The sequence below is a fragment of the Myxine glutinosa genome, chromosome 1 (assembly GCF_964187855.1).
Source record: "Myxine glutinosa chromosome 1, kmMyxGlut1.1, whole genome shotgun sequence".
NCBI classification, from domain to species: Eukaryota; Metazoa; Chordata; class Myxini; order Myxiniformes; family Myxinidae; genus Myxine; species Myxine glutinosa.
The window spans coordinates 161,971,287-161,995,612 of record NC_136261.1 but is presented as its reverse complement, the minus strand read 5'-3'; the positions used below and the strand labels follow the sequence as shown (position 1 = coordinate 161,995,612).

The 24,326-nt window shown below is 44.0% G+C and overlaps 1 protein-coding gene across 3 annotated transcripts in view; it reads right to left on the bottom strand.

Moving 5' to 3' along the window:
• PITRM1 (pitrilysin metallopeptidase 1) overlaps window positions 1-24,326 on the bottom strand; it is a 94,515-nt gene that overhangs the window by 17,942 nt on the left and 52,247 nt on the right. For 2 of the 3 annotated variants that reach the window (XM_068121474.2, XM_068121487.2), the window contains 9 exons: window positions 24,081-24,177; window positions 20,414-20,548; window positions 20,096-20,234; window positions 14,115-14,228; window positions 8,569-8,701; window positions 8,077-8,197; window positions 7,832-7,908; window positions 7,490-7,655; window positions 5,946-6,046 (listed from right to left, as the gene is read on the bottom strand). In XM_068121474.2, coding sequence (XP_067977575.2) covers window positions 5,946-6,046; window positions 7,490-7,655; window positions 7,832-7,908; window positions 8,077-8,197; window positions 8,569-8,701; window positions 14,115-14,228; window positions 20,096-20,234; window positions 20,414-20,548; window positions 24,081-24,177 — 1,083 coding nt within the window. The remainder of the gene's footprint in view (window positions 1-5,945; window positions 6,047-7,489; window positions 7,656-7,831; window positions 7,909-8,076; window positions 8,198-8,568; window positions 8,702-14,114; window positions 14,229-20,095; window positions 20,235-20,413; window positions 20,549-24,080; window positions 24,178-24,326) is intronic. The other variant, XM_068121481.2, reaches the window with a different exon arrangement.

Sequence of the window (24,326 nt, the reverse complement as noted above, 5' to 3'; positions counted from 1 at the left end):
TTTGCCTGTTTTCTTCCTGCCTTTGAAGGCTCTCTTCTTCTGCTTCTCTGCTTCTTCTGTTAGCCTGCCTTTGCCTGTTTTCTTCCTGCCTTTGAAGCCTCTCTTCTTCTGTTTCTCTGCTTCTTCTGTTTGCCTGCCTTTGCCTGTTTTCTTCCTGCCTTTGAAGCCTCTCTTCTTCTGTTTCTCTGCTTCTTCTGTTTGCCTGCCTTTGCCTGTTTTCTTCCTGCCTTTGAAGGCTCTCTTCTTCTGCTTCTCTGCTTCGACGGAGCTGACGTCGAGACCTGTCACGAAGCTGCATCTGATGTCTTTCTTGCTCAGTCTGTCGGGACCTATTTTGTCTGTGCTGTACACGATCAGCCACCAGTCTCTCTGTCCTTTGGTCCTCGGTTTCCTGAGTTCGATTATCTTGGTGCCTAAGGCGATTGTCCTCCAGTCTGTTTTGTTGCTCATCATCGGTCTCATCAGCTCTCTGAGCTTTCTTTCTTCTTGAATCTGCAGTAGATCGACCAAGAGATTTGGGTCTTTTACGTGGCATAAAAATAAAATAATATAACCACCTTTAGAGGCCATTTGCGGGGGTTGGCCTTTTTCGGGAACCGTGGTTGTTGTTGTTTTTTTGGTCCCCTTTTTGAAGCAATGTTTTACGGCCGGATGCCCTTCCTGACGCCAACCCTTTTTGCCGCCTTTAACGACAAACAGGGAATTACCAGTGAACTGGTACTCAATTAGCCGACCTCGGAAGGATGACAGGCTGAGTCAACCACCCTGGCGTTAATTCAGCGATCGACCGGGATTCGAACCCAGGATCCTAGGATCCTAAGCCGGCACCCTAGCCACTAGCCCAACACCAGGGTTCACGTGGCATGATGACCTTAAAAATATATAGCAAATGAATTAATACTTTGAGCAAAAGTCAAATGACAGGAAATACTGTTCATTTGTAGTGCAACACATCAAATACAAATGACCTTGAAAGAAAAGTGGACTTGAATTTATAGCCACATGAATTGATCAATTCAAATGAATTTCAAAATTTCAGGGTATTGATCAGTTTGAACTTTTACCTGATGTTCACTTGTCAAATGCACAATTACAAATGAGGCCCGGTTTTTTAAACCATTAAAATAAAACGTAGCCTATAACCACCGGAATTTTATGCCGATTCCGAATCTGTGTCTAAAACTTTTCTCCGATGTGTAGTTCTTGAGTTATAAGTGGACATCCAGACAGACACACACACATGTTCACTGCTTCGAATGCCTGCTTGTGGTTCATAGTAGCCTCATCCCAGATGATGATCTTGCACTGTTGAAGGATCTTGGCGTTTGCTGAATTCTTGCTAATGTTGCAGGTTGGGGTGTCTTGCTTGGTCAAATCCAAAGGCAGTTTGAAAGTTGAGTGTGCTGTCCTTCCTCCTTCAAGAAGTGTCGCTGAAATTCCACTTGAGGCCACAGCCAGAGCAATTTCCGACTTTTGACGAACCTTGGCCAGGATGATATTAATGAGGAATGTTTTTCCTGTCCCGCCAGGAGCATCGAGGAAGAATATCTTGCCAGCATCATCAGCGCGGTCCGTGTCGTCGTGGTAGCGGACCGAATCTCTCTCTCTCTCTTTGCTCTCGTCTCATCTGCCTCGTCTCCCGCTCATCCCACTTCTTATCCTCCCCCATCCAAAACCTTGATCTTTTCTACACCCGCTAATTTCGGTCCCCTTGTGCTTTATACCTCTCCCCCCCCCCTTCCCACGCCTCCTCCCCCCAAGCCCTCTCCCTCTCACACTTCTCCCTGCTCTCAAATGTTGTGGTTGTGTGCTTCCCCTTCTCTCCCCATCTTGTCTTCCGCTCCCTATTTTTGTATATTTTGTTTGTCTGGTTGTTTTGTTAGTGAAATAAATGTTAGCTCTTTCATGAGCCTTGATTCAGTATACAAAAAAAAGAAGAAAAAAAAACAAAAACTATTTCTGCCTTGGTGGTCGACTCTTTCTCTTCCTGGCTCATCTGTTGAAGTAGTCCGCGGCGGCGCTTATATCACGCGCCTTGCAAATAAACCCGCGCGCGCTTCGCTCCGCCTACCGGTGAACACGCCTCGGCCCTGACTGGTCGCGAGGGTTCACCGGCACCTCCCTTCGTGACACGTTGATGGGGCCACGCCTTCGTCAGGGTATTGATCAGTTCGAACTTTTACGTGATGTTCACTTGTCAAATGCACAATTACAAATGAGGCCCGGTTTTTTAAACCATTAAAATAAAAAGTAGCCTATAACCACCGGAATTTTATGCTGATTCCAAATCTGTGTCTAAAACGTTTCTCCAATGTGTAGTTCTTGAGTTATAAGCGGACATCCAGACACACACACACACACACACACACACACACACACACACACACACACACACACACACACACACACACACACACACACACACACACACACACACACACACACCGCCTTTATTTATATAAGAGATATATATATAGTCATGTTTAAAAGTAAGTACACCCCATGTAAAGTTTTGACTTTTTCAACATATTTCAACATACAGCTATTTGATCTTCATTTCAACAATATTGATAGATAAAGGTGATATAACATAACAAATACCATGAAACATTTACATTTTGTAGTCCATTGCATAATTTAAATAACCATGAATGCAAATTTCACATTTGGAAAAAGTAAGTACACCCTTGGCTCTAATAGGCCCCCTTTGGTAGAAACAACCTCAAGTAAGCGTTTCTTATAACTGTATCAGCCTCTGACATCGACTTGGGGAAAGTTTTGCCCACTCCTCCATGCAGAATTCTTTCAGCTGTGCGATGTTTGAGGGGTTTCTTGCATGCACAGCTTGTTTCAAATTCCCCCACAACATCTCGATGGGATTTAGATCCGGGGTTTGACTTGGCCATTCCAGAACCCTCCATTTCTTTCTTTTCAGCCATTCCTTCATGGATTTACTGGTATGTTTAGGGTCATTGTCATGTTGCAAGGTCCACCTTCAGTTGAGCTTCAACTTTCTGACAGACGGCCTCACATTATCCTCAAGCACCCTCTGATACAATGAAGAATTCATAGTGGAATCTATGGCAGTGAGCTGCCCAGGCCCTGATGCAGCAAAGCTGCCCCAAACCATAATATTTCCACCACCATGCTTTACAGTTGGTATCAGGTTCTTGTGGTCAAATGCTGTCTTTGGTTTTCACCAAATATGTCTTCTGGTACTGTGGCCAAATAGCTCTACCTTTGACTCATCTGTCCAGAGCACATTGTTCCAGAAGTGCTGGTCTTTGCCTTGGTGTTCATTGGCAAACTTTAGTCTTGCCCTGATGTTCTTTCTGGACAGCAAAGGTTTCCTCCTGGCACACCTCCAATGTAGATCAAATTTGTGCAGCCTCTTTCTAATGGTAGACTCGTGCACTTTGACATCAACAGTGGCAAGAGCTACCTGTAGGTCCCGTGATGACATTCTGGGGTTCTTAGAGGCTTCTTTCAGCATCTTGAGGTCTGCTCTTGGGCTGAACTTGCTGGGGTGGCCTGGCCTGAACAAGTTGGCAGTTGTTTGGAATCTTCTCCACTTGCAGATGATCTTCCGGACAGTCGAATGATTGATTTCAAATTGTTTGGAGATCTTTTTAAATCCCTTCCCAGACTCGTAGGCATCGATAACCTTCTTTCTGAAGGCCTCAGAGAGCTCTTTCGATCTCGGCATGGTGACGCCGCACACTTCAACAACAAAGAGCAAACCAAACTAAATGTCTGAAGTTTAAATAAGACAGGTTTCTCCAAGATCCACTCTAACAATGTTCTAATCTTTTGCACCTGAGCTGGTGCCCCTGATTATAATTTTAGGTATTTGAAGTAGTGATAAATGTCGGGGTGTACTTACTTTTTCCACATGCGAAATTTGCATTTATGTTTAATTAAATTATACAATGGAATACAAAATGTAAATGTTTCATGATATTTGTTATATTATATCACCTTTATCTATCAATATTGTTGAAATGAAGATCAAATAGCTGTTTGTTGAAATATGTTGAAAAAGTCAAAACTTTACATGGGGTGTACTTACTTTTTCACGTGACTGTATATATATATATATAAATATAACATACAAAAAAAAATCTACCATATAAAACACAATGTCAGTTTGTGTGTTTGTACAGATGTCTGTCTCCCTTCATAAGGGTAGGTTCCAAAGACAAACCTTTTAACACGAATGTGCGTTCACTACGGTCTATGAATATATGAATGAATGAATATGAACATTCACTACGGTCTATATTTGAGGATAAAACAAACTCGAAAAACATTTTCCATAAAAAAAGTAATTATGTCTCTTCTATTGGAATTGTAGACAGTGGCTTGCAAACCGAACCTCAAGGTCGGTGCACAGAAGCGTTTTTTAAAAATCACAATAAATAAATACAAGGCACAGGGAGGTGAAATTCGCTGCACATGATGTGCAAATGCACGCAGAGTAAAACGAGTGTTCATTTATGTCTGTATGATGTCTAATAAATAAAGAAGATATACGCACACCTCACACGAGGCTGAAGCTTCTGACTTTGGCACGCTCACGAGGCTGTACTGTCGAATTTAGTGGCCAACCCGGTACAACATCACGAGTTGCTCTCCGAAAGCCAAACATGTTTCTCGAATACCTGAAGTTTATTCATTCATAATTGCTCTTAAAAATGTTTACTTGAGGTAACAATTATAGAAAGTGCTTTCATGAAAACCCAGATCAAAGAACTAAGCAAAGCTGGAAATACAATACCCCAAATACGAAAGAGAGATGACTGCCGGATGTTCTGAACTCCCAAACCGAACCAAGTGGAAAAATTCCGAGTCGGTTCACGGTAGCTTTGCACTCTTAATTTTACCCTCTTGGAGGCTGCTGGTGCATATTTAGCAGTAGTTTCTCCCCCTCCAGATTAGTATGCAAAAAAACCAGGAGAAAACGGGATGTTTCATTGGGTTTTGAAAGCAATTTAATTATTCGAAGGCTGTCGTTGAAGAAAAAGCCGTGGCTACATAGGGCAGGCCCATATATACAGAGAACGGGGGTGGGGGTGGGGGGGGTTAGGGTTAGGGGAGAGGGAGGATGGCGGTGGAGGTGCGGCGGGGGTTAGGGTACAATGTAAAACAACATTAAAAATAGCCCTGAGTGAGCTGACAGTCTCTTGAGGTTGTGGTTCAGACCTCTGCTGATTTGGGAGAACTCCCCTGGGAGGCCCCATGATCTGAAATATAAAAAAATGAAGCCTGAGCAATTGCATGGGCAATAAAGTAGAAGGGTTGTATCGGATTTCAGAGCAATCAGTTGGTAAATAAGGGACAGGTAGGGATTCGAAGTTTTGGGGGTAACCCATTCCGCATTCCCCTAATATGGACATCAGCCCCATTTTATAAGTTAATCCCTTCAAATATCGAGATGAGATGACCTAAAAATTGCTTTTTATTTTTATTTACGACATCCATTAACCAGAAATGTATTTGATCAGGAATACCCTTTGTACGGACCATTCTAGATAAAAGCGGTTCTACTGTACGTATCCTTTTGTGTCACTCCCATCCCTCACACATCTCCTCCTTCTCCTCTCCTCTGTAACCTCCCTCCCCCACTTGCACCTCTTCCTCCTCCTTTCTTTCCCCCTCACCCTGCATTCTCTTCCTTTATACAATTTTAGTTATTTAGCACCCAGACTCCAACATTTAGGTTATAAATATATGGCTCGTTATAAAAGGTCCAATTTGTGAATGATCTACACAAAACACAAGAGTGATTCTTAATCCCACTGTCAAAATCATCATCATTATAGTATTCACACAAAATAATCATACACTGAGCAAAACCAAAGGTAATTAAGCAAACTTACCTTGTATTTTCCACTGACTTTGGTGCATTACATTTTTAAAACAAGAATAGGATGCTCGAGACCTACCTTAGGTTACAGGAAGTGAGAAGTTGGTGCTGGAGGCGTGAGAGTTTCCCTATTAGTTGATTTACATCCGTGTGCTCCGACAGACGCTTCATCAGTGAGACCTTGTGCAAGAAACAGTCCTGGACTCAATGTGGATGCATCGACCCCAAAACTTTACTTAGCTACTGTTAGCACTTCTAGCAAAAATACAAACAAAAAAGTTGTGGTAACTGTCAATTTCAGCTTGAAATGATAAGCTTGACTCCTTGTCTGGCACGGATGTCATCATTTTACTTTTTTTGTCTTGTGAACATCAGTGATATTTCTCATATCAACAAAGAATTAAAATTTACCATTTATCCCATCATTTGTACAAGAATATCAATGGTAGTACGAGAGATGTAGCAATGTAGTGTGGCGAGCGATGTAGTGTTAAGGACACTAGCTCATACACTGCCATCTGAGTATGTGCAAGTTCAAATATAACCAAAACCAGCAGCATTAAAGAGTTAAATCTGAAGCATCTGGAAGCCAAGCTAGTGCCAGGAATACGGATGTCACTGACTGTGGAAAAAAAAAAAAAATAATCTGTTGTGCTTACTGATGACCTTCAGAGGAGGAGTATTCTCCCTGCTCCACCTCATCTGATCTACATATGGCACCAATCCTGAATTCAGAGTGGACTCTTAAAATGTCTTCAGACGCTTTTGCATTGGCACCAAAATATCGTCTATAAAAAGCCAATGCCATCCATATCCCCCCAACCACAACAACAAAAATGACGTACGATTTTTAAACACATGGCTTCAGAAAGGCATAGCAAATGCAAGATAAAAGTAAGGAAAAAGGGAAAATAAGAAGGAAGAAGTAAGTGTACAAGCTATGTATTATTATTATTATTATTATTACAGTATTATTAACGACACTCGAAACAGAGCGTCGCTTCTACCGAAACAGTTTTTTGGCTAGGGTTAGAATCTTGGACAGGTCGCTACTCCGAAGCAGGATAAATCGACTGAGTGTACAGGATTTTGGAATTTGTTCGGGGAAGTTCAGTTTGAAAAACTTCATTGGCCTTGCATGGGCACATACTTTGATGTTGTTGGATTACAAATGCCAATGGAGGAATAGCTTGTACCAGAGCAGTTATTCACTCCATATAAAGCAAAATTGAGATACTTTGGCTTGAACATATGAAACAAAGTCGAAAAATATTGCAAAGTGTAACTTTAGTTTTTGCTTCCCAGTTCTGTTTGCAAGAATTGCATGCCAAATCAAAATGACAACAACAACAACAACAACAACAACAAGAACAACAAGAAAAACAACAAACAAGCCACATCCATGCTTGCTTGTAGTTAAAAATGGAACATTTTATGCTTTGCCAACAATAATCTTCCCTTTTATTAATCGGAAAATTTACATTGTGGTGGTAAGAATCAAACAAAAGACATCTCAAAATGTCAGGAAAGAGGAAATCATTTATCAAAGAAGTATTTGCGATTATTTCCATTTAAAAATAAGGCAAAATAAAATAAATACATCAGCTCGGCCTGGCGGCTCACCTGTGCCAGGCCTTCATAATTTTCTCGAATATCCCCTGCGGGAGTCAGAAGGCGGGCAGCACGGGTCATAGCATAAATATGTCCACAATGCGTAACTCCATTGGCAAGCTCCTGTGCTGCCATCAACAAGAGTGTCTTCAGGCGATCCACGTCCTCAAAGATAGAGCTGGAATTTTGGAAAAGAAAATGACCAGGCCGTAGCAAGTCAACAACAGAAACGACCGCTCAATTGATTGAAAAAGCTTCCTTTAAACAGAATACACAGCAAGTGTTTTCACTTCAGAGGGACATTTAATTTAGTCAAATACCTGTTACTACAGGGTGAATCCTTCATCTCTTTACCTGGTGAAAATGTCTTTCCACAAGTCCATCATTTTATCAACATTCTTGTCAAGGCACATAGAGGAAAACAAAACACCCTGCAGGAAGTAACGACAATTTAAGGTCAGAATGGTGACTATTGGACAATGTTGACACGTGATCACGAGTGATTATGGTCATCATTCACAGCACTATTCTCTTATAATGCACTATGGATTCCCTTTCATTTTTCTCACTTTGTTGCCATAACAATGTGCTCTGAGTACCTCTTCAAAAGTATCTAGAGATGAATGGTCATTTTGAATGCACGGAGTCACATTAAGATCACCAGTTGTTAGGTCCACCCGCTGTGCCAGGTGTCGGTAGTCCATGGAAGTTAGACCCATCCTGAGGGCCAAATCAATGAAAACATGCAGTGAAGCAGATCTCACCTACAGAGATGAAAGACAAGTGACGAGACTGGACAACACAATGAAATTACATGAGCTCAAGGTGAAGTCAACATAAATATAAACATGTACGCACAAAAATGAGACATATTTGAGAAGTAAAATCCTTATATCCTTATATTACACTTGAGGCCGGAAGAAGATATTTTAGATTTTTGTAGGTTATTCCTGTGATGTACTAATCTTTAATGCATAATTTGCCCTTGTTACTCTTCCTTGTTAATTTCTGAGATTGAAATAATACATCCCCCCTCCACATATGGGGGCAAAACATTTATTTACCACCACTCTCCATCCCAAACATCTTACTTAGTAAGAACACTGCAAAAGAGAGGCAAAAGCGTCTTCAGTTCTCCCGTTAGTGCGTGCGAGTTGATGAAGGCTCGAAAGTACACCACACCATTAGTTGGTTGGTCACAGCACAAAACAGGCACACCACCACCTGCAAGCAAAGAATATCCTCATCATCCAACAACTTCGTCACTCTTAAAATAATCTACGATTCATTAAAGGAATCTGATGAGATTTTTTACATCAATCATTATTTCTCATAAGTGCATTGGACAATCTTATTTTTTACCGACCATCGTCAATTCCGCAGCACGAGGTCTCGAACCTCACAAATGTCTCATCTATACGAGCACAAGACATCGAGTCTGTACTACATGCAGGACAGATCTGTACTGTACATTTCTTCAACATGGCAAGGCAGAAACATTTCGATATCACCATTATTGTGAATAGCGTCCAAATGTGTGTGCCGTCCCTCGGATGGACGTTAAACTGGGGCGTCCCGTCTGCCAGCATTAGTCAGTGGATGTTAAAGATCCCACGGTGTCCTTCACAAAGAGTAGACGAGCTATGGCCAGCACCATGAATAAATTACAAATTCCTGCCCTGACCGACTGCTGGCAAAGCAATAGGAAACCACCCAGTATAGCCCATGCCAAGTAAATTGCTTTGCAGCACAAACGCTCTGTGAATAGTACGGTACATCTCATCGTAAAGTGTACAGAAAATAAATCGTCTTATTAGTGATAAAGGAAACATGGTCTCATCTCATGACACAATGCACACAAAGGTTCAAGGTCTCACAATGTAATCCAGTAGAATTTGAAGTTTGTTATTGGATCGGTGTGCGAGTGTCAGTTTGGCACTACACTTGGGAAAGGAAGGGGAGTAAAACCCTACAATCAAAAGTACTTAAAGCTTGCACTCAGCTACTCCACAGCAAATAATTTGGATATTCTCATTTCAAATAAAGTTGTTAAATGTGCCCGCTCACGAAGATTGACAGCACCCCCACCCTTCTTTCATTTGTTCCACTCATGTGTGAAGCCTTTGTCTCCTTGTTCCCCTTTGACCATGTCAGTTTGTTGTTGTTTTTTGCCACATGCTTGCTTTTCCTGCCACCCAGAGTTATTAGCAAACAAAGATAACAAATAAAGAGGTCTGGGGGAAGGAGGGTGTGGTTGGACTACTTTCTCCATTCCCACATAACTCATTTTTGCCATTGTAAATGAATCTGTATTTTGAATCTTGAACTGAGTATTAAAGATCAAGTAGAATTAGGAAAGAACGCTGCTGATACGGTGCCTTCAACAAGTATTCACACCCTTTGACTTTTTTCACATTTTGTTGTGTTACAGCCTGAATTGAAAGTGGATTAAATTGAGATTTTTTTTGTCACTGATAAACACATAATACCCCATAATGTCAAAGTGGATTTTTTTTTTTTTGCAAGTTTTACAAATCAATTAAAAATGAAACACTGAAATGTCTTGAATCAATAGGTATTCAACCCCTTTGCTATGACATTCCAAATTGAGCTCAGGTGCATCCAATTTCCTTTGATAATCATTGAGATGTCTCCACAACTTGATTTGAGTCCGCCTGTGGCCAATTCAATTGATTGCACTTGATTTAGAAAAGCACACCTTTCTATATAAGATTCCACAGTTGATGTCAGAGCAATGTCAATGTCAAAATTCCAATGTCAGAGCAGAAACTCGAGAATGTCAGAGATAGAATTATGAGGCGACATAGATCTGGGGGAATCCCTGGTGTTGGGCTAGCGGCTAGGGTGCCGGCTTAGGATCCTAGGATCCTGGGTTCGAATCCCGGTCAATCGCTGAATTAACGCCAGGGGGGTTGACTCAGCCTGTCATCCTTCCGAGGTCGGCAAATTGAGTACCAGTTCACTGGTAATTCCCTGCTTGTCGTTAAAGGCGGCAAAAAGGATTGGCGTCAGGAAGGGCATCCGGCCGTAAAACATTGCTTCAAAAAGGGGACCGAAAAACAACAACAACCACAGTTCCCGAAAAAGGCCAACCCCCGCTTGCGGGGAAAAAATGGCCTCTAAAGGTGGTTTTTATAGATCTGGGGGAAGCGTAGAAAACAATTTAGAGTATTGAAAGTTCCAAAGACCACAGGGAGCTCTATCATTGAATTAATGAATGAATGAATAATCGTTTTAAGGCAATTTTCCCCGCTAGAGCAGGGGTTAGCCTTGCGGGCCCCATGACAATCATGGTTCCCTGTTTGAGGCAATGTTTTTATGGCCGGATGCCCTTCCTGACGACAACCCTTGGTCGCCTCTTACGATGCGCAGGAATACGGTGTACCTATTCTAAACCGGGGTACACACCGGGTCATTAAAAATGCCCTATCATTCGGAAATTAAAATAATATGGAACTACACAGACTCTTCCGAGAGCTGGCTGTCCGACTAAACTGAGCAATCGGGCAAGAAGGACCTTAGTCAAGGAGGTGAGAAAGAACACAATGACCACTCTGACAGAAATACAGAGTTCCTTGGCTGAGATGGGAGAACCTGCCGGAAGCAAACAGCCTCTGCTGCACGTCACAAATCTAGGCTTTATCGGAGAGTGGCCAGACGGAAGCCACTCCTGAGAAAAAGGCAAGCAAGCCTGCAACATGACAGCAAGCCTGCAGTTTGCAAAAAGGCACATGAAAGACACAGAGCATGAGGCAAAGGTTATGTGGTCTCATGAGAAGAAAATTTAACTCTGGCCTGAATGCAATGTGCTACATCTGGCAGAAACTGAGCACAGTTTATCACCCATCTAACACCATTCCTACAGTGAAGCATGGTGGTGGCGACATCATGCTATGGGAATGCTTTTTAGCGGCAGGGACTGGGAGACTTGAGGATAGAGGGAACAATGAATGGAGCCAAATACAGGCAAATCCTTGAGGAGAACCTGCTTCAGAGTGCAAAAGACCTTATACTGCGGTGAAGATTTATGTTCCAACAGGAAAATGACCCCAAGCATACAGTCAAAGCAACAATGGAATTGCTTCAGAACAAGAATGTGAAAGTCCTTGTGTGGGCCAGCCAAAGCACAAACTTGAATCCCATTGAGAATCTGTGGAAAGACCTGAAGATTGTTGTTCACCGACACTCCCCATCCAACTTGACAAAGCTTGAGCAAATCTGCATGGAGGAATGGGAAAAACTCCTCAAATCCAGATGTTCAAACTGATACAGGTATACCCAAGAAGACTCAAAGCTGTATTCACTGCTAAAGGCGCTTCTCTGAAGAATTGACTCAAGGGTATTTTTTTTTTTTTGGGTACAAGATCGAGGCTCATATAAGAGCTAACATTAATCACAAAAAAAAAACGGACACATAAAACATATAATAAAGGGAGCGGGAAACAAGATGGGGAGAGAGAGAGACACACGCAAGTAACAGTAGAGAACAGGGACATCGGGAGATCTGTGGGAGGGAGAGGACTTGGGGGGGGGGGGAGGGAAGGAGGCATGGGAAGAGGTGTGAGAGGGGTTGGGGGTGGGGGGGTCTGAGGGGTATACAACACATGGACACTACTAGGACATCCAGGAAAGAAGTTGGTATTTCAAAAAAGTGGATCTGGGGTGAATTAACGGGGGTAAAAAAGATCAAGGTTTTGGATGGGGGAAGATAAGAGATGGTGGTGAACAGCTGTTTTAAAGACCTGGAGGGAGGAGTGGGATTGAAGGGAGTGAGGGAGTTTGTTCCAGAGGCAGGAGAAAAGGGGAATGAAAGAGTGAAGGTGAGCAGAAAGCCTAGACTTTGGCAGTTTAACCATAAGAGGGTTGCAGGCAGATCTTGTGCGACCTGAAGGAATATTAGGGGGACAGAGCACAGAGAGAGCTGGGGGAGCAAGGCCTGAGAGGAGTCGGAAGAAGACAGAAAGACCACCAACATGCCTGCGGTGAGTGAGTGAAAGGCCCTCGGAGTTAGCTTTATCACGAGAGATTCCAATGATTCTGAAAGCTTTGGTTTCAACAGCGTGAAGCCGAGCTAGGTGTGAGGCAGGAGCACCAGCCCAGAGGGGAGAGCAGTATTCCATTGAGCTGCGGATGAAAGCCTTGTATGTGGTGAGGAGCTCAGGTGTGCCAAGGTAGGACTTTGCACGATGGAGGATGCCCAGTCGGCGACTGGCTTTGGAGGCCAGCTTGGAAATGTGGTTTTCCCAGGAAGGATCATGGCAGATAGTGAGACCCAAAAGCTTGAGTGACAGTACTTGTTCAAGAGGATTGTTGAGAAAGTCGATGGGGGGGTTGTCCAGTCGGTCTTTTCGGAGAGACATCGTGAGAGTGTGAGATTTGTCAGGATTGAAAGACATGTTCCACTTGTTTGACCAGTCTGTGATTTTGTCCAGGTCTGCAGAGAGTGAGGAGGCTGCAGACTGCCGATCTGAGGGATGAGGAATGGAGCGGCAGAGAGTGGAGTCATCAGCAAAGAGATAGAGAGGATTTTCCCGAGTCAGAGAGATCATTGATGAAGACCAGAAAAAGCACAGGGCCCAGAACACTGCCTTAGGGAACTCCAGCCTGAACAGGAAGGGGAGATGAGAGAAACCCATTCAGGGCCGCATGTTGACTACGACCAGAGAGGAAGTCCGCAAGCCATGCGTGGAGATGTCCATGGATACCATAGGAGGATAGTTTGGTGAGCAGATCGGGGTGCCAGACAGTATCGAAGGCACGTGATATGTCAAGAATATGGGTTGAATACATATGTAAATTAGATATTTTTGCATTTCATTTTCAATAAATTTGTAAAAAAAAATTATAAAAACATGTTTTCACTTTGTCATTATGGGGTATATTTTGTGTGGATTGTTGACATTTTTAAAAATTCAATCCATTTTAAATTCAGGCTGCAACACAACAAAACATGAAAAACGTCAAGGGATGTGAATACTTTCTGAAGGCACTGTATACATCATTCTGGCAAAATGTATATTTGCATTTGTCGTTTGTTTTCCCCTACCCCTTCCTCCCCTTCTCCAAAGTCTGGCTATGGGTGATGCACGTAATTGAATCAATGGCTGCATGGATTCTTGACTTTTCGAAAGACAGTGGGGGAGGGTGCAGGGGTTTAAAGTAGCATTTGTTTTTTATGGGGAAGGGTATGTTCTCCCACACCACCCTTCCACCCCACCCACCCAAAGCCCCAGTCGTCGTTCCGACAGTTTTCTGGTGACCGACAAAAAGGCCACCATCACAAAATGGCTCGAAGAGCAAGTGGACAATGATGCTTCCATGTGAACTTGATGATATTACGATATTCACATCAAATACACCTGAGGCTTTCATCCTGACTGTTCCAACAGTCCTGCAAGGGAAACTTTGTAGGTTCTGGCTGAGGTTTATAGGCAATCTGGGTGAGTGGAGATCCTACATAAATCTGTACAAATGCAGACAGTATTTGCAGAGACAGGCATAATAAGCTGTCAAAATAGTGCCCCTGCCCTAACATTTAGCGTAAACTCTTCACTGGGTTTTTGCCACAGATAAATAGGTGAGTTGAGGGAAATGATGAAATGCTCGACAAACCCACTAGTAGTTTTTATGTGCATGGCGGTGGGTGAGATCTTCGGCTGGACATCGACAATACGCAGTGTGGGCAGGCAAGATGCATCATCATTGTCCTGCTCCCGTTGCAGATCAAGGCCTGAAATGATTCAATCACATGTTGTTTGCTGCTCATGGAAATTACATTTGAAAGACAGCAAACAACATTGAAAGTGCAAGAATCAGCAAAACATTTAAAACAAGTACAAAAAGTTTTAATTAAAACAAAAGCCGCGTCGATGTTACACAATGCCTAGATGCAGCTGTGCCTATAACGTCGATGTTATAGGCACAGGACATTCCTATTGATTCGATTACTTGATGTTATTTTTGTGCAAAGTGAAAATATATTTCGGCAATTTCCCGTGTGTGGCGACGAATTTTTAATATATCTCGGCATTTTCCCGTCTGTTATTTCAGGCGGTGTATGACTGACCATGCCGCGATTTTAAAAAAATATATCTCGGCAATTTCCCGTGTGTGGCGACACGTGAACGAAGCTCTGCTCCTCTCTCCACATTATTGTGACGACGTATAAATTAAATATTTCATCGTGACGATTGTCATCAAATGGACGAATTTTTAATATATCTCGGCATTTTCCCGTCTGCTATTTCGGGCGGTGTATGACTGACCATGCCGCGATTTAAACAAAATATATATATCTCGGCATTTTCCCGTCTCTTATTTCGGGCGGTGTATGACTGACCATGCCGCGATTTAAAAAAAAAATATCTCAATGGACTTGAAGTTACAGGCCTTTGAGAATTCATTTCGTTCTATAAAGGGCAACTTTCATCGGATTTTCTTCCCGTTTTTTTTCAACCAAGTCTAAAACGATGTTAGCGACTGTGAAAAATGAAATGATATATCGAATTTGATTTGAAATAAAACTGTGAGAGAGGAAGACACCACGGGCCTACAAAACAGGCCTCAAAGCTATGCGAGTTAATAGGAGATCTCGCGAGATCTCGGAGACGGTGGGAGGGATTTTCGAAGCTCCACACGGTCTCCACGTTTTTCGAAGTTAAGTCTGTTCACAATTGTATTTTGTCGAAACTGTATTTATCTTTCGGTGTGTGAAGTTATTGTGTGCAACTTTGGTTGTTTCTCGGTGTTTATCTTTCATAAATTGATCGTCTGTTTGCCGTGTCGTGTCTTGAGGCCTTGTACAGTGTGCACTGTACAACCTTGAGGCTTTGTTTTTCTCTCAGCGGTCCGTCGTTTGTGATCCAATAACTTTCGTTCTCTGTATTCCCAGGCTTTTCACCCATAGCCTACTTCCTTGTGTAAATCTCAACTCAAAAAAAAAAACAAAAACATTTTTCCCTTCTCTGTTCTCATTCGTTTATTCATTCTTATTCGTTCGTTCGTTCTTCGACCACGTGTTTCTCCCCCATTTCCCCAGATAGTTTTCACTCATTAACCTTCAATGTTTACACTTTCCCCTCAAGTTATGTATTCCGTCATATTTTATAACACCTTTTTCTTCTTCTTCTTTAAAAGGCTGCTTTCGACTTGCTCACCAAATCAATTCATCCCAAAAAAAATATCCATCTCCTATAGTGCCTTTTTTCTACATTCCCTAAACTCTCCTGCACTCCATCCTCCATCCAGCGTCCTTAAACGTATTTTTAACTCGAAGGTCACAAGAAACTCATTTTGCAATAAATGTTCGTTTCCCATAAATCGTACACTTTCAAAAATCCAATCTCACCCCTCCCCTCCAAATCTTCCCCATAACCCCTCCCCTCCAAATCTTCCCCATCACCCCTCCCCTCCAAATCTTCCCCATCACCCATCCCTTTCAAATCTCCCCCCTTGCCCCCTCCCTCCTAAACTACCCCCTCACCCCTCCCCGCCAAGACGCCACCTCGCCCCTCCCCTCCTAGACTCCTGGCTCACCCCTCCCCTCCAAATCTCCCCCATATCCCATCCCTTTCAAATCCCTCCCCTTGTCCCTTCCCTCCCAAACTCCCCCCTCACCCCTCCCCTTCAAATCTCCCCACCCTCATTGCTTCTCAATTTCCCCCCTCTCACTCCCCCTCCTCAAAGCGTCCTCCCCGCTTCTTCCCCCTTCAAACTCTCACCTCCATCTCCCCCAACCTTCTGCCTCGCTCTTCCCCCTCCTCAAATAACACCTCATTGTGGCTCACCCAATCGCCATCAAACCTTTTGTCCGCCCCATCCTTCCCTTTCTCCGAGCTATTCTGAAATCTCTGACACACCTTCAACAGCTCTCCCTATCTCTTCCACCTCTTCCACATCTTACCCTACCCCTCCTCCCCCCTGTTCTGTATCTGATGCTCCCCCTTCCTCTTCATTAACGGTATGGACCTCAAACATCCGGGGCCTTCGTTCAAACTTAACTGATCTCTCCATACAGGTTGCTTCTGTCAAACCAGACGTGATCTGCTTAACAGAAACTTTCCTCCTTTATGATGTCTCTGATTCCATAGTATCTCTCCCGGGCTACTCCCTCCTCCGGTATGATAAACCTGAGCCTCGTCCTGGAGGTGGGGTTGCTATCTTTATCAAAAACTCTCTTCCTCACTCGCCCTGCACTGCACTCTCTCCACCTCACCCCCAGGAATACCTCTGGCTACGGCTTCCCCTTCGCTCCCACCTCTTGTTCATATGTGTGTTGTACCGTCCACCAAACAGTGATGACTCCATCTACATCTCGCTGTCTGATGATATGGACCAACTTCTATCTACTCATCCCAACTCTCTCTTCCTCATATGTGGTGATTTCAATTGTCACCATGCCAGTTGGCTGGGTGTGGGTACCTCTCTCACCAGCCATGGCTCTTCAGCAAAGGACTTCTGCGACTCACTGGGACTGACCCAATCTGTCAATTTCCCGACCCGGATCTCAGTCAACGGAACATCTTCTCTTCTGGACTTGGTTATGACTAACTTCCCTGAAAATGTCTGCTGCTCTTCTTCTGCTCCGATCGGATCATCTGATCATGTCCTTGTTAAAGTGGACATCTCTCTGACCATCCTCAGGGAGCCTGCTCAGCGTCGACGAGTCTGGCATTTCACTCAGGCCAACTGGCACGGTCTTCAAGCAGCCATCAATCATCTGGACTGGTCTCCCATCTCTACCACCTCTGACATCAACTCATCCTGGGAATTCTTCCAAAGTAAATTGCTCTCTCTCATGCACAGATTTATCCCATCTCGTCTTCAGTTGTCATACCCTTCCTCCCGTCCATGGTACACGGAATCTTGTGGTGAGGCTGTTGCCCAGAAACAACTTGCCTTCGTCTCCTGGAAAGCAAATCCAACGGAAGGAAATCTCATTTCCTTTCACAAAGCCCGAAACAAGTGTGTGTCCACCCTCAGGAGAGCCAGGAAACAATATCTCTCCGTTCTCAAGACCGAACTCTTATCTGTCTCCCTCTTCCAAATCCTGGTGGCGTCTGGTCAAATCCGTTTCTGGTGTTTGTTCCCCCTCCATCCCCTCCCTTACCTCAAACGGCTACACAGCTGACTCCGCACGTGAAAAAGCTGAATGCCTCAACTCTGTGTTTGCCTCTAAATCTTGTGTCCCAAACCCATCCCTCTCTGTACCCACCATACCCAGTCGTACCCTGCTGCTCCTGGACTCCGTGTCCTTTCCTCCTGACAAGGTGGAAAAGTTTCTGTCAACCCTCGACTCTGATTCTGCAACTGGACCCGACGGCATCAGCCCACGGGTCCTAAAATCCTGCTCTGCTGCTCTATCTCACCCTCTCTCTGTTCTCTTCACCCTCTCTTTTGCTCAAGGTCAACTGCCATCTGCTTGGAAATCAGCCAACATCACCGCTTTGCACAAAAAAGGTGCAAAAACAGATCCTAGCAACTACAGACCAATCAGCCTTCTCCCAATTATCAGCAAAGTCATGGAATCCATCATTGCTTCGGATATGAAATCTTTCCTCTTCTCCAATGGCTTGATCTCTGATCATCAATTTGGTTTCAGACCAGGTCACTCTACTCTGGACATGCTGCTTCTGCTGTCTCAACAATGGATGGAGGTCCTCAATGCCAAACAGGAAATTAGAGCTGTCTCCCTCGACATATCACGTGCCTTCGACACGGTCTGGCACCCCGCTCTGCTCACCAAACTCTCCTCCTTTGGTATCCATGGAAATCTCCACGCATGGCTGGCGGACTTCCTCTCTAGTCATCGTCAACGTGTGGCCCTGAATGGGTTTCTCTCATCTCCTCTTCCTGTTCAGGCTGGAGTTCCCCAAGTGCTTTTTCTGGTCTTCATCAATGATCTCTCTGACTCTCTCGAAAATCCTCTCTATCTCTTTGCTGATGACTCCACTCTCTGCCGCTCCATTCCTCTTCCCTCAGATCGGCAGTCTGCTGCCTCCTCACTCTCTGAAGACCTGGACAAAATCACAGACTGGTCAAACAAGTGGAACATGTCTTTCAATCCTGACAAATCTCACATTCTTACTATGTCTCTCCGAAAAGATCGACTGGACAACCCTCCCATCTACTTTCTCAACAATCCTCTCCAAGAAGTTCTGTCGCTCAAGATTTTGGGTCTCACTATCTGCCATGATCTTTCTTGGGAAAACCACATTTCCAAGCTGGCCTCCAAAGCCAGTCGCCGACTGGGCATCCTCCGTCGTGCGAAGTCCTTCCTCGGCACACCTGAGCTCCTCACCACATACAAGGCTTTCATCCGCAGCTCAATGGAATACTGTTCTCCCCTATGGGCCGGTGCTCCTGCCTCACACCTAGCTCAGCTTCACGCTGTTGAAACCAAAGCTTTCAGAATTATTGGAATCTCCCGCGATGAAGCTATCTCTGAGGGCCTTTCACTCACTCACCGCAGGCAGGTAGGTGGTCTTTCTGTCTTCTACCGACTCCTCTCCGGCCTTGCACCCCCAGCTCTCTCTGTGCTCTGTCCCCCAAATATTCCTACAGGTCGCACAAGATCTGCCAGCAACCCTCTGATGGTTAAACTGCCGAAATCTCGGCTCTCTGCTCACCTTCACTCTTTCATTCCTCTTTTCTCCCGCCTCTGGAACAAACTCCCTCACTCCCTTCAATCCCACTCCTCCCTCCAGGTCTTTAAAACAGCTGTTCACCACCATCTCTTATCTTCCCCCATCCAAAACCTTGATCTTTTCTACCCCCGCTAATTCAACCCAGATCCACCTTGTTTGAAATTCCAACTTCTTTCCTGGAAGTCCTGGCAGTGTCCATATGTTTTATACCTCTCCCACCGCCCCCTTCCCATGCCCCCCCCCCCCCCAAAGCCCTCGCCCTCTCTCAGATCTCTCGATGTCTCCATGTCTCTCGGTCCCTGCTCTCAAATGTTGTGTTTGTGTCCTTCCCCCTCTCTCCCCATCTTGTCTACCGCTCCCGATGTTATATGTTTTATGTGTCGGTTTGTCTTTCTGTGTGATTAATGTTCGCTCTTTCACGAGCCTCGATCTTGTATACAAAAAAAAAAAAAAAAAAAAAAAAAAAAAAAATGGTGGATATTTGTTTATATGAAGCCTCTCCCAGAATGGGTGGAGCTATGGTTCCCAGAATGGGTGGAGCTTTGAGGTTTTGTCTTCTCTGCAAGAACAAGAAGAAGAAGAAAAAGAAGAACAAGAAGAACAACAACAGCAGAGGGCACTCTATGACCAGCGTCTGCGACACGGCTAAAAATAAAATCATGCAAAATAAAAATTCCAAAATTCAGCCCAGGTTTGGCAATAGTTTTGGTAACTTCATTATGAGCATGTCAAACATTGTCAAAGTCACAAGTATTCTGCTCAAGTGGGCAGGATCACTTCACAAGTCAACATTTCTGAGTTATTATCTATCCATTTTTCAGTGATGACTCAGCAACTTTGAAGATCAGTTGTGAAGACTGTGATGAAATAAGTATGTCAGAAGGCAAGTGGAGTTCAAAAAGTTTGGCTGAAAATGTAGAGTTCTCTGAACAGTAAGCACTTGTCCAAATACCTTGTTGAATGAGGCGAGCTCGCTCACCCACTCCTAGGCCAGAAACCTTTGCTTGCAGCTTTTCAGCCTCAGCAGCCAGCTGGCGCTCTCCAAAAGCTGCCTCTGGCAACATTGTCAGGACGAGACGATGCTTGTTTTGCTAGCAAAAGCAAAGACGATGTACATTACCATCACGTGCAAACACAAAATCCTCCTTGAAAACCCTCTCTGTTTAGCTTGGAACAAACTACAACATACAAATGCATGCATACTCTCCTTGTCTGAACAAAGCAAATATACATACATAAATCACAGATTCAAGTATGTGTGCATCCATACCTGCAAGTAATGAGCCACTTTCTCCTGCAAATACTTGGGGTTTTCACACAGGCAGGCACGAAGACGCTGAACATGGTCCTCAACTCGCAAGACTGCCACAGGGTCACCGTCGTGATTCCAGGTAGAAGCCACTGCCTGCAGAGCAAAGCATACATAATGTAATGATTGTAAATGAGAAAAATAATGAAAGGCAGCAAACCAGGGAAGGATATGTAAGGAACCTGACAAAAATACTGACAGTTTGTGTCAGGAGACAGGAGAGAGGAATAAAATACAAGAAAGTGAAGTAACAGTTGCTGTGCACTGAATTTCATGGGGTGAAATTTATTTTAAATCTGACTCAAACATGAAGTTGTAATCGAGAGTCTACCGTATGCGAACCCGAAATGGTTCAGCGACCGCATTCCGTGACGACAAAAACCAAGTTCACCCTTCTGCACGGTGGTTGGTGGAGATTCAGCTTCACTTCTTATGTCATACCCCGTTGAGGTATCAAAGTTGCTGACCTCGCTCTACTCGTTGAATCTTCTGCCCTGCAGTTGTCGCGGAGATGACTTCAAAGCAGGCAACTCCTTGCTAGCCTTATCGAGAAGGCAGTCTGCCTGTTCCTTCACTCTCCACCTGATTCCAGCATGCATTGTCTTTCACAGCGTGGAGCTCCCAAATCCAACCTCTCTCTGAGACAGCATAACCTGTGGACTCGGGCTTTTCTCCATGCTCCGTTGTTGCAGGGTTTTCACCCTCTGAGGACTTTTGCAACACGACTGGTCCGTTAAATTCATCCCGTAAGCACCCACTGAACAAGATTCTTTTGAACATGCTCACAGCCGACCCTTCACCCATTTATAACCTACTGGGGGTTTCTCTTACAAACTGGTTACCTGAGATAAGTTTCCACCTCAAAAGTCATGAGTTAATTCATCACTGCATTGATATCTGTGATGTTTATACTTTATTAATTTGGGGATTCTTAGGAAAGTCATTAAAAGTTGCTTTTAATTCAAGGGAAAAAAGGGCACTTGAGGGCTCTTATTTATTTTCTGCCATGACATCTTCTGGGTCTGGGAGTGGGGGAGGGGGGGGGAGGAGGTGTCCAGAGCTTTCAAAGCATGGATGACAATTCATGACATTTAAGGTGTATTACGTCAGGAATGCAGGGTCCTCTGTGGGATCAGAGATGAGACCTTTTCGTATTTATTTTTCCTTTTGTTGAAACTTTTCCTTCATATCAACTCGCTTGATTCCTCGCGGCATTTTCACTGATAGAGGTGTGCACAACCACAGCTGTGGAAAGGATTCAACCCTTTTCTTTCTGGTGGAAGGAAGGAGCGAGAGAAAAGAGAGGAAGAAGGCAGCTAGTCTATTTTGCTGTGGAAATGATCTGTGCTTAATGGTGTGAGCGGCATGAGCATGCTGTTATATGAAGGACTTGACCTCTATGAACTACAGAAAGAAAAGGTTGTGTTGTATGAAGAACTCGACCACACCATAAAGCCAAATTGGGGAAAAAGGAGAGAGAGAGAGAGAGAGAAAGAAGAAATGAGCCCAGTGACTCCTGTGAGCTGTGTTGCTCAGTGAGTGGCAGCCTGCTTCAAAGTGGCTGTCCTTGAGAGTGAGTGGAAGGATGAAGAGGAGAATTAAGCAGAGCACTCAAGACGAGCCGTTCAGATGATGCATAGAATGATGACTTGGCCCTCTTTCTTCATTTTTATCTGCCAAGTGCCGCTCACACCAGCATGGATGAAACAACGGGGGGCCCCCTTCAAACACGCCTGAACCCCATTCCCTTTCTTATCTCCCATTTTACTTGAATTCCCTGCAAATGTTGCTTTCTTGCTTCGCTTACCTTTTCTCACCCTGGGTTAGATAGAGAGTCTGTGTTGTGATGCTGTGTCAGCCTTTCGTATCGGTTGTGTGTCTGGTGTTTTACTCACCTAATTAATTAAGTCTGTCGTTGCAGCACCTATATGACTTGGTTCTTGTATCATTTTGCCGTTAGTGTACACTGTCCCTTGATGTAGTAAGTACATTGATTGCATTGCATTGTGTTTGATTTTGTGCCATTGTTCCATGGGGCTGTGTTGTACAAACTTCACTGAGAATAGCAAACGCGTAACATTTACACGTGTTTTGGAGACAATGGCGTGCAAGTTGCAAGCACCCCCGAGTTGCCAGCCTGGCAGTTTAGAACTATACACCTTGCACTCGACCTGAAGTTCAAGCTTCCAAGAACTGCTCGGCTAGTTTGTGGGCCTCAGCATGATGGGTCCAGGGTTAGCAGACGTCACCACATGTAACACTCGGAGTCAGGAGTGACGTTTGGGACCTTGGTTTGAATCCTGTCACATGTAACAATACATATGTATACTGTATATTGTTATGCTTCTGTTTTGAAGGCAAAGGCAGGGTCGTGGGCGCTTGCAGTGGTTGTGTGGTGGAGGTCTAGAATCTGCAGGATGGTAGTTAACAGTCGGGATCGAGCGCGGATAGAGAATAAAAGTGCGGGTTGGGTTGCTGTTTATTCTTGTAGAGGAAGGTCGTTGTGATATGGTGGTGTAGAGATGTTTGGGAGGTTGATAGCGGTTAGTGGTGGTCAAGGTGACCAGCCTATAGTGGAGGTGACCATTGAGAATTGCCGTTGGAATTTAAATGCTGTTTTGGTGTGAATACGCAAATCAGCTGTTCTATGACTGTGACTCGATGGGGATAGCACTTTGTTTTCGAGATGAAGAAAGAAAGATTAAAATCCCGAGATAAAATCCCTCCCACAGATCTCCCGATGTCCCTGCTCTCAAATGTTGTGCTTGTGTGCTTCCCCTTCTCTCCCCATCTTGTCTATCTACCCTTATTATATACTTTGTGTGTCTGATTTTTTTTGTGTGATAAATGTTAGCTCTTTCACGAGCCTCGATGCTGTATACAAAAAAATATAAAAATAAAATCCCACACAATGCATATTGACCCGTGAAACCCACTACACAGAAGGGAGGACTATCTGAACCGTTCAATAAGGACATAACTAACTGGAGAACCTGTATGTTGAGTGCTGTGTGCTTTGGAGAGTGCTGGTTCACAGAACCGCAGCAATATGCATCCCAAATTTTACTTTACATTGCATATTTATGTTACATGCACTTCATAGCCAATCAGCGACCACGATAATAATACATGGCTGCCTCCACAGAAATTACTGTGAATTTCACTGAAGCTCTGTATTTTCCAAAGGATACAAACAGAAAAGTTTTGTTATGATCAAATCCAAAAAATCTCCACTTTCTGAAACTTTGTTTTCCTTTTAATGGTGATGGAAATGGAGAACTCCTGAAAGAAGACAAATCCCGAGTGTGGACAATCGAATATGACCAAAAACAAAAACAACAAAAAACAACACCACCCCTCCCTAACTTCTTCGCACAGCATATTCACCAACCCTAATCTCCAATCCCGATTCATTCCTCCCCTCCCACCATCCACCCTACCATGGAAACATACTGTACCAAATATACCAACACAAGGAAATTCCACAGGAAATGGGAAAGGCAAAAAAAAAAAAAAAAAAAATCGAAACAATGTCTTATGATTTGAAACTAATGGTACGGTCAACAAATAATTGGAAGTGAGAGTAAACAAGCCATTAGTTTTGCAATGGTACAGTATTAATGCTCACCGAAGCAAGAGTGAGACCAAAGTTGGTGGTCTGGTGTTTGAGGCCAAGCTCCATCTTGTGCAGCAAAGCCTCAACACGCTCATCCATAAAGCCACTTCTGGAATGCACGGTGAGAGGGCAAGTATGCATTTAGCACAGTAGGATGAACAAAAGTTAGAAATGGCCGAAGGAAGTGTCATGCAAATACTCAGCAGATAAATTCGAGGAACATGTCCAATACATGTCACTGTACCTCATACTCAGCAG